The sequence below is a fragment of the Apis laboriosa genome, unplaced genomic scaffold, assembly GCF_014066325.1.
Source record: "Apis laboriosa isolate Shangri-la unplaced genomic scaffold, ASM1406632v1 scaffold202_cov151, whole genome shotgun sequence".
Lineage (NCBI taxonomy): Eukaryota > Metazoa > Arthropoda > Insecta > Hymenoptera > Apidae > Apis > Apis laboriosa.
The window spans coordinates 195,391-211,136 of NW_025222291.1; the positions used below are offsets into that span (position 1 = coordinate 195,391).

At 21.2% G+C, this 15,746-nt stretch overlaps 4 protein-coding genes across 4 annotated transcripts; 3 read left to right on the top strand and 1 right to left on the bottom strand.

Annotated features, from left to right (window-relative positions):
* Window positions 1-14: 14 nt before the first annotated feature.
* Window positions 15-4,550, top strand: LOC122712531 (centaurin-gamma-1A). Its single transcript, XM_043932258.1, has 13 exons — window positions 15-606; window positions 717-949; window positions 1,063-1,204; window positions 1,300-1,431; window positions 1,728-1,885; window positions 1,956-2,098; window positions 2,183-2,381; window positions 2,468-2,570; window positions 2,658-2,885; window positions 2,978-3,095; window positions 3,385-3,597; window positions 3,676-3,820; window positions 3,909-4,550. The coding sequence occupies exons 1-13, from the start codon at window positions 441-443 to the stop codon at window positions 4,083-4,085; spliced, it is 2,157 nt and encodes a 718-aa protein (XP_043788193.1). The 5' UTR covers window positions 15-440; the 3' UTR covers window positions 4,086-4,550.
* A 42-nt stretch (window positions 4,551-4,592) lies between these two features.
* On the bottom strand, window positions 4,593-7,456 carry LOC122712532 (protein zwilch homolog). Its single transcript, XM_043932259.1, has 12 exons — window positions 7,287-7,456; window positions 7,163-7,217; window positions 6,890-7,022; window positions 6,548-6,782; window positions 6,317-6,481; window positions 6,078-6,251; window positions 5,786-5,990; window positions 5,642-5,721; window positions 5,327-5,565; window positions 5,003-5,230; window positions 4,809-4,921; window positions 4,593-4,725 (listed from the first exon to the last, which is right to left on the bottom strand). The coding sequence occupies exons 1-12, from the start codon at window positions 7,407-7,409 to the stop codon at window positions 4,655-4,657; spliced, it is 1,821 nt and encodes a 606-aa protein (XP_043788194.1). The 5' UTR covers window positions 7,410-7,456; the 3' UTR covers window positions 4,593-4,654.
* Window positions 7,457-7,789: 333 nt separating this feature from the next.
* Window positions 7,790-10,181, top strand: LOC122712478 (leucine-rich repeat protein soc-2 homolog). The gene has a single exon (XM_043932191.1). It carries the CDS (start codon window positions 7,920-7,922, stop codon window positions 9,750-9,752), a length of 1,833 nt encoding a protein of 610 aa, XP_043788126.1. The 5' UTR covers window positions 7,790-7,919; the 3' UTR covers window positions 9,753-10,181.
* Window positions 10,182-14,399: 4,218 nt separating this feature from the next.
* LOC122712516 (zinc finger CCHC domain-containing protein 10-like) lies at window positions 14,400-15,301 on the top strand (the record flags this gene model as incomplete). The annotated part of the gene is made up of 3 exons (XM_043932240.1): window positions 14,400-14,656; window positions 14,811-14,960; window positions 15,040-15,301. Coding segments are annotated over exons 1-3 (447 nt in total), but the record flags the coding sequence as incomplete, so codon positions are not given.
* Window positions 15,302-15,746: the final 445 nt, after the last annotated feature.

Sequence of the window (15,746 nt, forward strand, 5' to 3'; positions counted from 1 at the left end):
CTTAACATTTATTGGTTGGCAATGTAGGTCTTCGTGCACTTTTTGGGCAACAGATCTATAAAATCATGAACGTAATGAACTTTCATATAATCTTTACGTAAAAAAAAAAAAAATATTTTAACGACGTATATTATTTTCAATAATCTTTCTCTCTACTCTTATAGTACATTTAATTTGTAAATATCATTAATTTTTTGTTAGTAATTTGACAGTACATTCTGCATTTGTTTCCAAAAAGGCGGGGTTACTTTATGTAGTGCTAAATAACCTGTTTTCAATAATATTGATAAATAGACGAATTTGACATGTGTTATATGATAATAGATAAGTTTCAATTGATATCATGTAAAAATATTTTAATTATTGACTCAAATACAATACAGTTCAATACTGTATCTGTAATGTGATTTTGAAAAATAACTTAATGCTATTTTAAGAAAATGACAACTGAACAAAGTGGACACGATCATTCTCTTGCAATAAGACAAGAAATACAACGTTTTGAAAGTGTTCATCCATCAATTTATGCTATTTATGATTTAATAGATCTTATTTCTGACACACACATTGCAAAACAAATTCGTGAACATGTTGTTGCAATTGAAGGTATAATATATATGTATATTATACTAAGAAAAGAAAATTATATATATTTCATAGTTTTAAATATATTTTTTTTTATATAAAATTATTAAGATAAAATCTTTTCTTAATAGATTCCTTTGTTAATAGTCATGAATGGACATTAGCTAGAGATGTTCCAGAATTACATTTGGGAATTATTGGTTCATCTGACTCAGGAAAATCTGCTTTAGTTCATAGATATTTAACTGGTTCTTTTATGCATGAAGAATCTCCAGAAGGTGGTCGTTTTAAAAAAGAAATCTTTATTAATGATCAGAGTTATCTCTTGCTAATTAGAGATGAGGGTGGAATACCAGAATCACAAGTATAAAAAATATATTTATATATTTATATAATTATTATATAGACATATGTGCATATTAAAAAATATAATATATATATATATTTGATAATATTTAACAAAAATATTTATTTCAGTTTTCTGCTTGGATAGATGCTTTATTACTTGTATTTAGTTTAGAAAGTGAAGAAAGTTTCTCAATAGTTTGCAGTTTTTATAATAGAATGTGTTCATTTCGAAATATGTCAGAAGTACCAAAAATACTTGTAGGAGTTCAAGGTAATATTTAACATTTCTCTTATTTGCAAAAATATTTTTCATTACATTATATATTAATATGTATATAATTAAATAATATTTATTATATTATTTAGATTCAATTAATGATTCTAATCCCCGAGTTATAAAAGATGTTAGACCACGAAAATTGGCATGTGATTTAAGATGTCCTTATTATGAAACATGTGCTATTTATGGTTTAAATGTTGAAAGAGTATTTCAGGATGGTAAATAGTTTGAAACAATTTTTAAGATATATATTTTAACTTTCATTAAAAATTAATTTATATATAATTTTTGTAATATTGAAAATTCACAATATCTATAATGATATATATATTAGTTATATATATATCAGTATCTATGATTATATATATATATATATATCAGTATCTATGATTATATATATGATATATATATATATATATATATATAATTCATTTTCATTATATTTTTTCTTACATCATACTATTATGCTTCAGTGACTTTGATGATTATTTTGAGAGTATTCTGAATATTACAGTGTGTCAAAAAATTATACAACACATATCTGCAAAGCATTATCGATGTAATGGACAACAAGTAATAGACAATGAAACAAAGTATCCTGTTGCAATGATTGCCAAAAATACACAACTTCTGACCAAAGAAATGGAAGCAACAAATTCATCAAAATTAAATGTAAGTTATAATCTTTTTAAATATATCAATTATATCAAATTAAGAAGTATAATAAATTGTATTTGTATAGACATCAGATAAAGATGAAGATTCTAGATCATTTCATAATAGTACGACTCAAAATGATTCTGGAATAATTGGTGATAATTTTCATAATACACAGAATCAGCATGCAGATTTTAGATCTTCTATTTTAACACCAACTACAATCAGGTTTAATATAATTTTCATAAAATTATATATTTTCTTTCTTCTTAAGAAAAATAAAATTAAATATATTTTATTTTTATGATGTAGGAAATTTAGAAGAAAGTCTAATATATTTACTCCATCAAAAAAAGAAAAATATAATATGGGTGAAATGGGTGTTGGCAGGGAAATACCTGTTAAACAAGGATATTTGTTTAAACGCAGTAGTAAATCTTTAAAAGAATGGAAAAAGAAATATGTTACACTATTAGAAGATGGTCGTTTAACTTATCATTCCAGTTTACATGTAATTATCCAATAACTAAATATTTCTTTAATATAATAAATTATATATTTGAAATATATATATTTGTTCATTTGTTTTTTTTTTAGGATTATATGAACGATACTAATGGTAAAGAAATATTATTACAATATGTGACTGTGAAAGTGCCTGGAAAAACGCCTAAAGGTTCTAAATTATCTAATGCTCAAGGTACTAAATCATATTATATTATATTTTTTCAGTTCTAAATAAATTAATTTTAAATTCATTTTACATATATATATTATATTTTTACAGAAGATAGCTTTGAATTTTCTATCATTTCATTAGAAAATAAGACATGGCATTTTGAAGCAAATAATGCAGAAGATAGAGATAGTTGGATTTCTGCTATAGAACAACAAATATTATCAAGTTTACAAAATAGTGATGGTGAAAAAAAAAACGAAACTGATGCTTTCAAAATGCATTGTATAAGAAACAAAGTATCAGGAAACGATGCTTGTGTAGATTGTGGAGCATCTAGTAAATATATACATATTTATTTATAAATTTATTAAAACAATCTTTCTGGTTTTATCTTTGATATATAATTAATAATTCTAATAATATTTTAGATCCAGATTGGGCTAGCTTAAATTTAGGCGTATTAATGTGTATTGAATGTTCAGGAATACATAGAAATTTAGGTTCACACATATCAAAAGTTAGATCCTTAGATTTGGATGATTGGTCGTAAGTGTGATACTTATATAATAATTAATTCATAACTGGCAATTTTTCACTCTATTTGAAATGAATACAATAAAAATATTAATATTATTAATATATGTTCTTATATATTATATATATATATTATATATAATATATCTTATATATTATATATATTATATATAATTATATAATATTATATTTAATTATATTAATTATATTTAATTATATTATATATAATTATATAATATTATATTCTTAATATCATATATGTATATATAGCAGCATAAAATAACCTTAATATTAATTTTAGCGCAGGTCAGTTAAGTGTAATGTTAGCTCTTGGCAATGATATAGCAAATAGTGTGTGGGAATATTGTCTAAATGGAAAACAGAAACCAAATTCAGATTCTCCTAGAGAAGAGAAGGAACAATGGATCAGATGGAAATATGAAGACAAAATTTTTTTACCACCAATTAATCCAAACATTTCTTTAGGAAAGCTGCTTATTGATTCAGTCTGCCGGTAATTGTTTTGAGACTTTGAAATAATTATTATAAATAATTATTACATAATTACATAATTATATTAAATATAATATAGGGGTGATATGAGAGCATTTACATTGTGCTTAGCCAGATGTAGTTACGAAGATATTAATATGCCTGTTAGTATGGAAGATTTAAGAACACCTTTGCATTTGGCTTGTGCCACAGGAAATTTAGCTATGGCACAACTCCTTATATGGGTATATTCACTCTTGAATAATTATGCTGTATATATTATATTATATAATATTAAAAATTAAATATTTTTATATTATTGAAAAATTACAGCATAAAGCAAATCCACAAAATTTAGATCATGAAGGACGTACTTGTATGTCATATGTACGAGCACTTGAAAGGACGCTTGACAATTCATCGGATTCTATGGAAATGCAGAAACTTCTTGAAGTACTTGAACAAGCTAGTGTTTCTGGAGTAGATGATGTAGAAACCTCTCAGTATTAAAATTGTTTATATTATGTACTTATTTTGCATGTAAAGCCATATTTTAATTATTGGCTTAAAATTGACATAACTTTTATCATTAACAGTACTGATATTCAAAAAAACAATCAAAGTATGTTAAATGAATTTGAAGCATAAAACTCTATTTCTACAAAATAGAAAATTTATGTTACAATATATATCTTTTTAATGATGACTATAAATCTCATAAGAAATTTGATCAAATATTTTAATAAATATAACATACTTTGCATATATATTTGTACATTGAAAAGTAGTTTGAATTAAAAATGTAATTCATATTATTATATTTAATAAGGTTTAGGTCAGTGAAAGTAATGTCTAATAGTAAATTGGAATGTACATTATCAATGACTGAGAGTACAAACACTCGTAAATCTAGTTATATTTATACATTGAATACATTTAATGTATTTGAAAAATGCTTTTATAATTTTTATTTTATTAATTATGAATTAAATGTAATTACCTCGCAATATAATTGGATTTATTTTGATACCTGACTAAATTTGGAATTTCGTTTTATTAAAATTCTTTAAAATCAATTTTTATTTAAATTTATTAGATGAACAAATTGCATTTATCACATAATATCCTTCATCTATCATATCTGAGTTATCTAAAAAAAAAAAAAAAAAAATGTTATATATATATATATATATATATACTAAAATATTAAATTTTCAATCTATAAAATTTTACCTAATTCATATATATTTGTTGGAAAAATCGGTGATTCACTGTAATATTTAATTGTTGTTAATTTTGTTAATTTAGACTGAGATGAAAGTGAAATCCTTCGTATACTTGGCATTCTGAAAATAGCATAATAATAATTATACAAAAATAATGTAATTTATACAATGTACTAAAATTATTAAAATTATCAAACTTACTTATTTAAATTATTAATTGCTGAAAGAGGAAGAGGAGTATGTAAAATATAAATTTTACTTTGATTTAAATCATCACAACTTTTTATGGGTGATTTTTCGCCAATATATTGTTTATAAACACAAGAAAATAAAATTCTTAAATCATCACTTGAACATTCTAAATTATCTTGTATTAATAACATAAATTCCAAGCATATATGAATTTGTACTAAATATAGTAGTTTTTTCCTGAAAAACATATATGTATATATTTATATACACAGGCATACATGCATATATATCATAGATCAAATATAATATAATAAATAATTTTTTTACATATACCTATAAGTATCAACTGTAAATTCATCACATAAAATATTTTTTAATTTTTGTTGAATATCATGCAATTCATCAAATCTTGAATTTACTAGAATGTATATGTAATCTTTGTATAATTTTTCAAAACCCATATCTATGAGATATTCTAATGGTAAACTACCAGATAAGAAATGTGAAATTATTTTTTGTTGTTGTGGATTGTTAATTATTTTAGAAAATTTTGTTGAATTTGTAAAATTGACCTAATATTTATCAATTACATAATTAATTAGATTTAATATAAAGTAAGTTTAATTTTTTTTAATTTATATATTATACCTGTGGCAAACAATCATTTATTATAATTTCTTCAAGTACTGTATGAATGCATTTTATAATTTCAAAATAATTTGAATTCTCTGCAAATATGAATATTGTTTTATATAAAGATATGAATATATTTATTAATTAATATATACTTACTTATTAATAATTCCCATAAAAAATCTGTAAAATCTAAATTATGTCTTAATGGCAAATTTTCTATACATTGGTATATTCTTATTTCATTTTCTAAATTTTCTTCATTTAAAAAATTAATTTTGTGTGTTTTAATATTATCAAAATTTCTAAAACTATAATCTCCATTTAACAAAAGATTTAAATTGTTTAATACTACATCATGTTCCTATTTATAATATAAAAAGTGATGAAAATAATATTATTAAAACTTTAAAATGATACAAATATTTTAAATATAATAATCTTTATATACTTCATTATATGGATTTACAAAGTTCTGTGGAAATTTCAAAGGAATTGAATTGTAATGAGAATTTATGTTCTTTGTATAATCTTCTAGTATACTCAAGTATTGATTTAACAATAATAATTGTTTCCATAATTCTTTTAAGGGACTATTATTTAAATTTGTAAGAACTTGCACAATCTAAAACAGAAATAGAAAAAAATAATTAGAAAAAAATATATTTAATTCATTATAATTAATCTTACCAAATTATTTTTAGATGCTCTTGTAAGTGGATATAATGATAAACTACAAGTATCTACTTCTATACTTAGACTTCCTTCAAAATTACTTTTTATATTATAATCCTTATTAATTATTTTTTCTTTTGTTCCAAATAAATCAAAAGTATTAAATGCAGAGACACTAATCTATATAAAAATAAATAAAATATATTATAAATATAAACATAAATATAAATTTTAAAAAAAACTGACATCTTGTTCACATGCATGTGAAAATTCCAAATGTTGTTGAAAAATTTTAGAGGAAGATTCTTTTAAAAATTCAAAAGTTTCAATCTCAGCTGAACAAACTTCTATTGTAGTAAACCATTCTTCTTCAATCATTGTACCTAATAATCTACTTTTTTTATTATCCTTACCATCACAAAGAGCAAATATTAGAAAGAAAGAATCATTTATAGATTCAATGCATGCATTCAATGCAGTACTAAAATAAAATCATATTATAAAAATAATTTATATTATAAGATAAACATAATATATAAATAAAACTAATATAAGAAATAATTATTGATGTATTTCTTATCAACTTACCATGCTTCTGTTCTATTTAATGGTAGGTATTTTTCTTCTTCTTTGTACCAATTTTGTTTTATCAAAATTGTACTATTTTCGAAATCATCTTCTCCAAATGAATACTTCAAAGGTGAACCAGTAATTTCAAATTCTAAAATAATATATATATATAAATAATTAAATTAAGTAATATATTATTACTTTTATTATTATACGTATATACATATTTTTTATCATACATATAAACTACTATAGCACGAATAAAAAAAATTATTTATATAAAAAACTTACGATTTGATTGATCAGCATCGATGAATTCTGAAGAATTATCAATAGATTTACAAGCCTGATAAATAATAAAAGAGCATTTAATAAAATAAAATTTTTTTAAAAAAATTATAAATGTATAACATACTTCTTTATACAAAATAACATACGGCGTATTTTTGAATTGTGGAAAAATTCGAGTCACATATGATAAACAAATTTTATCTATTTTTATAGATGGATCCAATATTTTTCGCAATGACTCAAACATTATGAAAATTATTTAGAATTTATATTAGAAAACTACGACTTATAGAATTCTTTCAAGATATATATTTGAATTAAAGTTATTTAAACGTTACTTAAAATATTGTGTTCAAAAATGCATCATAATATGATTTAAGCTATAAATAAATATGTTATTTAATACTATAAATTCTAAATTTCAATATTTAAAACTTGATATTAAAATAACTTTAAAATTTAATATATTAACATATATTTATATATTATGAATATAATCAAAAACATGTATACATTTGGCAAAAAATATATATATAATAATATATTATGTATTCAAAGATAATTTTTAGTTGATTTTTGGAACAGTACTGAATATTCGTAGATTTAGTCTTCAGACAGTTTCGAGTTTGCGCTACTCGCAGTGGAAGACATCGATATGTCAATACTTCTACGGTACGAAATCTTTGAAGAAAGTATGATGTCGTAAAAATACAAAAATATTTCAAAAAATAATCGTAGTTACGATAGTGATTAGGTTATGAAAAAGTCGAACAAATATTGGACAGGTGTGGGTAACATTTCAACAGTGTGTTTGTCCGAAGTAAAGAGGGACCGTGAGGACCTCGAAGACAATCTTCCGACTTTTTACATGAAGGAACAAGATATTCCTGAATATCTTGAAGGCTGTGGTTTAACCACCTGTACAGCCGGCGACATGCCTGAGGATGTAGACGTTTTACGGGACAATAAAGAGCACGCAAAAGAAAAAAAATTATCATCTGCGTCCATAGCAGGACCTGATACCAAAAAAACAGTAACTGTCAAACATCCCGAATCAAATAAACCGAAACCAACTACAAAAAAAGGCAAACCGATACAAGCAGATTTAGATGTTTCTAAAGAATTTACAAGATGTAGAGAAGAATGCTTAGAGCGACTGGATTTAAGTAAATCTAACATTACTCATTTACCAAGTACGGTACGGGATTTGACGCACTTAATCGAGTTTTATCTATATGGTAATAAACTCGTAACATTACCGCCAGAAATCGGTTGTCTTGGAAATTTGGAAACATTAGCTTTGAGTGAAAATTCTCTAACAAGTTTACCAAATACATTAGAGAATTTGAAATCTTTAAGAGTTCTTGATTTAAGGCATAATAAGTTGAGTGAAATACCTGATGTTGTGTATAAGTTGACGAATCTCACAACTTTATTTTTACGCTTTAATCGAGTTCGATATGTAAGTGATAATATACGCAATTTGACAAATTTGACAATGCTAAGTTTGAGAGAAAATAAAATCAGAGAACTTCCAGCTGGTATTGGCAAATTAATCAATTTGATAACATTTGATGTTTCTCATAATCATTTGGAACATTTACCTGAAGAAATTGGAAATTGTGTCCAGTTATCTACACTTGATTTGCAACATAATGAGCTTTTGGATATTCCAGATACAATTGGAAATCTAATCTCATTAACAAGATTAGGACTCAGATATAATAGATTAACTAATATTCCAAAGTCCTTAGCAAATTGTAAATTAATGGATGAATTTAGTGTAGAAGGAAATCAAGTATCTCAATTACCAGATGGACTACTTGCAAGTCTCTCTGATTTAACAACAATCACATTATCTAGGAATGCTTTTACTGCATATCCATCAGGAGGACCAGCTCAGTTTACAAATGTTTATTCTATTAATCTTGAACATAATAAAATAGATAAAATACCATATGGTATTTTTTCTAGGGCAAAGAATCTTGCAAAGTTAAATATGAAAGAAAATCAATTAACTGCTTTACCATTAGATATTGGTACATGGATCAATATGGTTGAATTAAATTTGGGTACAAATCAACTTACAAAAATTCCTGATGATATTCAATGCCTTCAAAATTTAGAAGTTTTAATATTATCTAATAATTTATTAAAACGTATTCCTGCCAGCATAGCAAATTTACGTAAACTCAGAGTGTTAGATCTTGAAGAGAATAAAATTGAATCTTTACCAAATGAAATTGGTTTTCTAAGAGACTTACAGAAATTAATTTTACAATCCAATCAAGTTACTTCTTTACCAAGAGCAATTGGACATTTAACAAATTTAACTTATTTAAGTGTTGGAGAAAATAATCTAAACTATTTACCTGAAGAAATTGGTACATTAGAAAATTTAGATTCACTTTATGTAAATGATAATGCTAATTTACACAATTTACCATTTGAATTAGCTCTATGCACAAATCTCAGTATTATGTCAATTGAAAATTGTCCACTTTCTCAAATACCACCAGAAATAGTTGCAGGAGGACCTTCCTTAGTAATTCAGTTTTTAAAAATGCAAGGACCCTATCGATCCATGTAACAAAATTAAAAAAATTATTTTATGACTTAGATGTCGATTCTTAATAAGAGTGATACAGAAATGATATTTGATATCAATATTTATTAATATTAAATTTTCACTGTAATGATCTCACATCAATAAAAATTATATAAATATAAATATATAATATGAAAAAAATGTGCATATATTTATATTCTCATAAGGTGAACTATAAATAATCATATATCTGCGATACATTTTCAATGATACATGAGAAAAGAAACATATATATAAATATATTGTAATTGTAATTGTAAAATTGGTGCTTGAAAATATGCACAACAAGTAATAAAACTACAAGAAAATGAAGTCATAATAAAATATTTTAGATACAGTAAAAAAAACATTATATTCACATTTTATTAATATGATATAATTTATGATATTTTATTCATTTATTTTATCTGTTTTATATATATTATTTAGTAATCTTATAAAATGTAATATATCTTAATTTACATGCAATATATTGTTTTACTATTGTATATTATAATTCTGTATTACAATTATTTTATAATTTGATAACTTGATAATATTTATGCCATAACAAATTCATTGAATTTACAGATTTATTACATAGATACCTGAAAATATTCTTAAATATATAGTTATTATTTTCAGGATATAAATATTATAAATTATACATATATATGGATTGAATAATAAATTATTCAACTGAAGAAATACAATTAAGAATCGGCATCAACAATTTTATATTTCAGTTACTGCTATTCATTGCCATATAAACAAAATATTTTGATGATAAAATTAAACTAATTTTTAAAATAATAAGTTTACCTTGTAATATAGTATGAAAGTATATATTATTAGTTATTTCATATTACATTATCATTATAAAAGCTTCAATTATAAGAAATTTTATAAGAAACTATTCTTCCAGAAAAAAACATCTATTTATATAATTTAACACATACTATAATAAATAATATATTATTTTTTTTATTTCTAAAACTATATATGAGGAAATTTTATATTTAAACATCATGAATAATTACAAAAAAATTTTTGTTATATTTGTTAAATTAGTTGCAATATGAAGTAGCAATTATCTATTTCATTTATCTATATTTAAATAAATTTACAAAATAATTAAAATTTATAAAATTTTTTAATCAATAAATTACATTTTTATAATTATTATTATAAAATAAAAAATTAAAATATTTAATTGAATAGTATGCTCTCATTAGATAAAAGAGCCATTAAACATATGGATATTATATATTATTTAATTTTGGCAATATATTATTATTAAATCATTTTTTGCTAAGTTCCATAGATAGTAATTTTTAACATAATTTTAAAAAGTAAGCATTTTTTTGACATTAAAGTTTTTGTACTTTATATGCACTAAAATGTGTGTAGTGCCAATATAAATTATAAATAATAGTATTACACATATTATTTTATGGTTAATTATATATATATGTGTGTGTTTATGAAGTTGATTGGATTTTATTTATAACCATATAGCAATATATTGATTTTTTTTACACATATTACATATTTCTATATTGAATACTCGATAAGTATATTATTTTATTGTTTAGAAATTATAATAATAATAATAAAAACAATCACAAAAATTTGATTTATAATCCATATTACTATGCAATGGCTGTGCAATAACAAATTAAATAATTAGCACAATTCTATATTTATTGTAATTCAAAATAATATCATATTAAGATATTGTAAATTAACAAACAGATATTTTTTATTCATTAATTAGTGTTCTTTCAATATTGTGAAACTTGTAGGATAAATATTGATATTCATGTATTTTCATTCAATTTTATTAAGTTACAATACTTTATAAATAAAAATGCAAAATTTTAATTTTATATATTAAATTATTAAAATATATAAAACATATAATGGAACTTAGCAAACTTTTAATTATAATTAAAAAAAAATATATGTCTATTCTGTAATTACTCATTGATGTGTATGATTTATTATGTGTCTATTTATATAATTTTTTTCATAATAGTTATGTTTCAAATATATTATAATATAATGTATTTATATTAAACTTTGTCTTTCAAACTTCTACTTTATGGAATAAAGATTGATAATAATATTGCATAAGATTTAACTTCATGTTAAAATTTTTTTCTTTATGTAATAATAATTTTATAGATAATACTAATAATATATGTTTTATGCAATTATATAATAATATATAAGTTGATTAAAAGTTAACGTCAATTTATAGGATTTATTTCAAAATGATTATTTTTTAATTGAACAATAATAATTATATATATAATTTATAAAATATACATTTATCTTCTTTACTAAAAAGATGTACAAAATGTTGAAAGATATCATTTTCTTTTAACAATACATGTGTATGTTTAACACACATTAAAATAGAATATCAAAATATATGCAAAAGTTGCCAAAAGAAATACTACAATAAAAATTATTGTGATAAACTGTTCAACAGTTTTAAAATATGTAAGTAATATATTATATTGTATGATTGGAAAATGATTAAAGTTTATATTAAAATTTAAAAATTGCTTCTTTAAATTATAATCTTGTTGAATAGTCTATCAAGTGCGACATTACATGTATAATTTTAAAATCATGATATTAATGTAATTCAATATACATATATAATTATATAAAATGCTGTATATTTCTAAATATATAAATATATTATAAACATTTCAGAATTTTTTATTTTATTATCATTTATAATGCTACAATTAATTTAAAATTTTTTATTACATATAAATTTTTTTTTATAATATGTTAAAAATATATTGAATTATTTAAGAAATTAAATATACATTTTTTTTTTATAATGTTATTAATTTTTTCTTCTTATTCCGAATTTTTTACATTTTTTTCAAATTTAAGAGAAATATGACTACGTTTTTTCATAATAAATTTGCCAAATTTTACATTGGTTTTAATATTATAACGCTATAATATAAAATGTGTATATGAATATATATAGTAAAAAATATATTTAATAAATCATACTATAAATAATAATATATATATATAATATTATATACTTCTTTAGATTCTTCAATAATGTTAGGAGAACAAGATAAAAGTTTATTTTCTTTAATATTATTATGAAAAGTAGATTTTTCAAATAATTTTTTTGCACTCATAAATCTTTCAGATATACTTGTTGACTTCTGATTAATATTTATATTACATAAATTCAAAGAATTTTCTGTAGTAGTTATTAATCTAAAATTAATATATATATAAATAATTTTTTTTAATTCAAAATATTTATAAACATAAATATTACTTTATTTAATTATAATTATACCTTATGAGTTCTAATAATTCTTTTGAAAATAATTTTAAATTATCTAAAATAAATTTATAATTTTTTAAATCTTTTTCTATATTTTTATTACAAATTAGATTTATTTGATTATTAATAATATTAATTTCATCTTTTAATTTCAATATTATATTATACATATTGATTTCTTTTAAATTTTCATTGATTATATTATATTCACATTCATGAAGTTTGTTTAATTCCGTAATATCAGAATTTGTATTAAAAATAGAATTAAAATTATGCATCAAAGAAAAATTCCAAATTTTATTACAAAATTCATCTTCTTTAATCCAAACACTATAATTTATATTATCCTATAAAATGACAATCTATTTTAAATCAGTATAAAATTGAAAATATATATATAATTTAATTAATATATTAATTTTTAAAAAATTTTAATTTATTTAAGATTTTTTAAAAATTATCAGAAAAATTAATTACTATCATATCATTTTATTTTGTTATTATTTTTTTATTTGTTATTTATATGTTATTATTTATTTATATCTTATAGTATGCGTATACAATTCTAAATTTATTAATAATTTATTTTTATTCATTAATAATTTACCAATTCTTTATGTTTTTCTTTAAAAGTTTTTTTTTTGAGTTGAAGAGTATTATTTCTTATATTTAAAATATTCTTGACAATCTTTAATTCTGTATTTTTATTAACGTATTTTATTAAATGTTCATCATCTAAAGAAGACATAATTTTTTAGTATGTACATACTATACATAGATATACATATTAATTATTATAAAAATATATCATAAATATGTTCATAATTGAATGCATTTTTATGTTATATTATCTGGAAGCTACATAATCATTTATTATTATTTTCATGTCACATGAGATATTGATATAGAATAAATTGATAACAATTCTATTGAAATAAAAGAAATTCTAATTAAATGTAACAATTACAAATATACGGAACATATCATATATTATTTTTATTTGAAATATTTTTCTACGTTACAATTTTTAATTTCTGATATGATCGGTAATACAGAACATGAAATATAAAATCTCATAAGATTATAGCTCTATTTTATATGTAATCTGTGATTATTAAATAAGAATATCATTTTTTTTTAAAAAGCTATCTGCAAATATCTATTTATCATAATTTATTTTTTAAATTGTGAGAAATAATTGATTCATTGAATAATAAAAATTAAGAAATTAGAAAATTTTATATATCTATTTTTTTTTTTTTTTTTTTTTTTTTTTTTTTTTTTTTTTTTTTTTTTAGTCTTATAATATTAGTAGTGATTCTTGATTGGTGATTTTTATTAAAATATTGTCAAATAACCTATATATATGTATATATAGTATCTTCAAAAGCTATTTATATTATGGTGTGTGATGGAAGCTTATTGAGTAAAGTAACCTATTTTTTCGTATATAAACAAACTTCATTCGAAATTTTATTCAGCATCGAATATATGTAATTAACGGATTAAATATTTTAAAGTATGAATATAAATATAACATGAGTTCAAACGGTCTGAAAGCATTAAAAAAAAGGTTAGTATAAATTTGAAATATTTTTTAATTTTTCATTCTTCAACAATTAATAAAATACAATATATTTTTATAAAAGTTTAAAATTAGAAAATAATAAATATACCATAGCATATAATTACAAATAATCTAAACTATTTTCTATTAACATCTATAGCAATTCTTATCCACAAAAAATACGATGTCAAAAATGCCTAGAAATAGGACATTGGAGTTATGAATGTAAAGGAAAGAGAAAATATTTACATAGATCTTCACGTACATCACAACTGAAGAAAGCTTTAATGAAACAACAAGAATCTAATAGGTAAATTTATAAAAGATGATTTAAGTTATCAAGTTTTAAAATTCAAAAAACATAATGTTAATAAATTATATATTTACAGTGAAGAACAGAAGAAAGAAGTAAAAAAAAGTCGTTTACAAAAAAAAATGAAAGGAGAATTTAGTAGTTCCAGTAATACAAATTCTAGTGCTGAAAGCAGCAGTAGTAGCAATGATAGTAGCACTAGTAGTTCATCTTCAGATAGTGAATCAGACTCTAGTGATAGTGTTTCTAGTAGTAGCAGTGATAGTAGCAGCAGCAGTAGTAGTAGCAGTAGCAGTAGTAGTAGTAGTAGTAGCAGAAACAGTAACCATTGTAACAATTTTCTATTTTCACAAAGATATAATGTTAATTAAACTATTTTAGATAAAAAAAACAAAAATCTTTCAATAGATCCATTTTTTAAATATTTATGAAATATTTAAATAGTTCATATACAATAAATAAATATATATATATATAATAATTTCATTGTACAAAATTAAGATATCTAAAAAGTACTTACATGTAACATAATTTTAAATAATAATTTATATAACGCGTCTTGTAATAGAATTTTGTTATTTATATATATTATGATACAATACTTCTTAATTATATCAATATTTGTAACTAAACAAGGTCATAATTTTGTACCAAGAACATTTTCATAAATTAGAAAGTATTTACTTATATAAAATCAAGAAATATAAGTGTTATAAAATTTAGTAAAACAAATTAATTTTTTATTGAACTAATATATCAAAATATAATTCATTGTAAAAATTA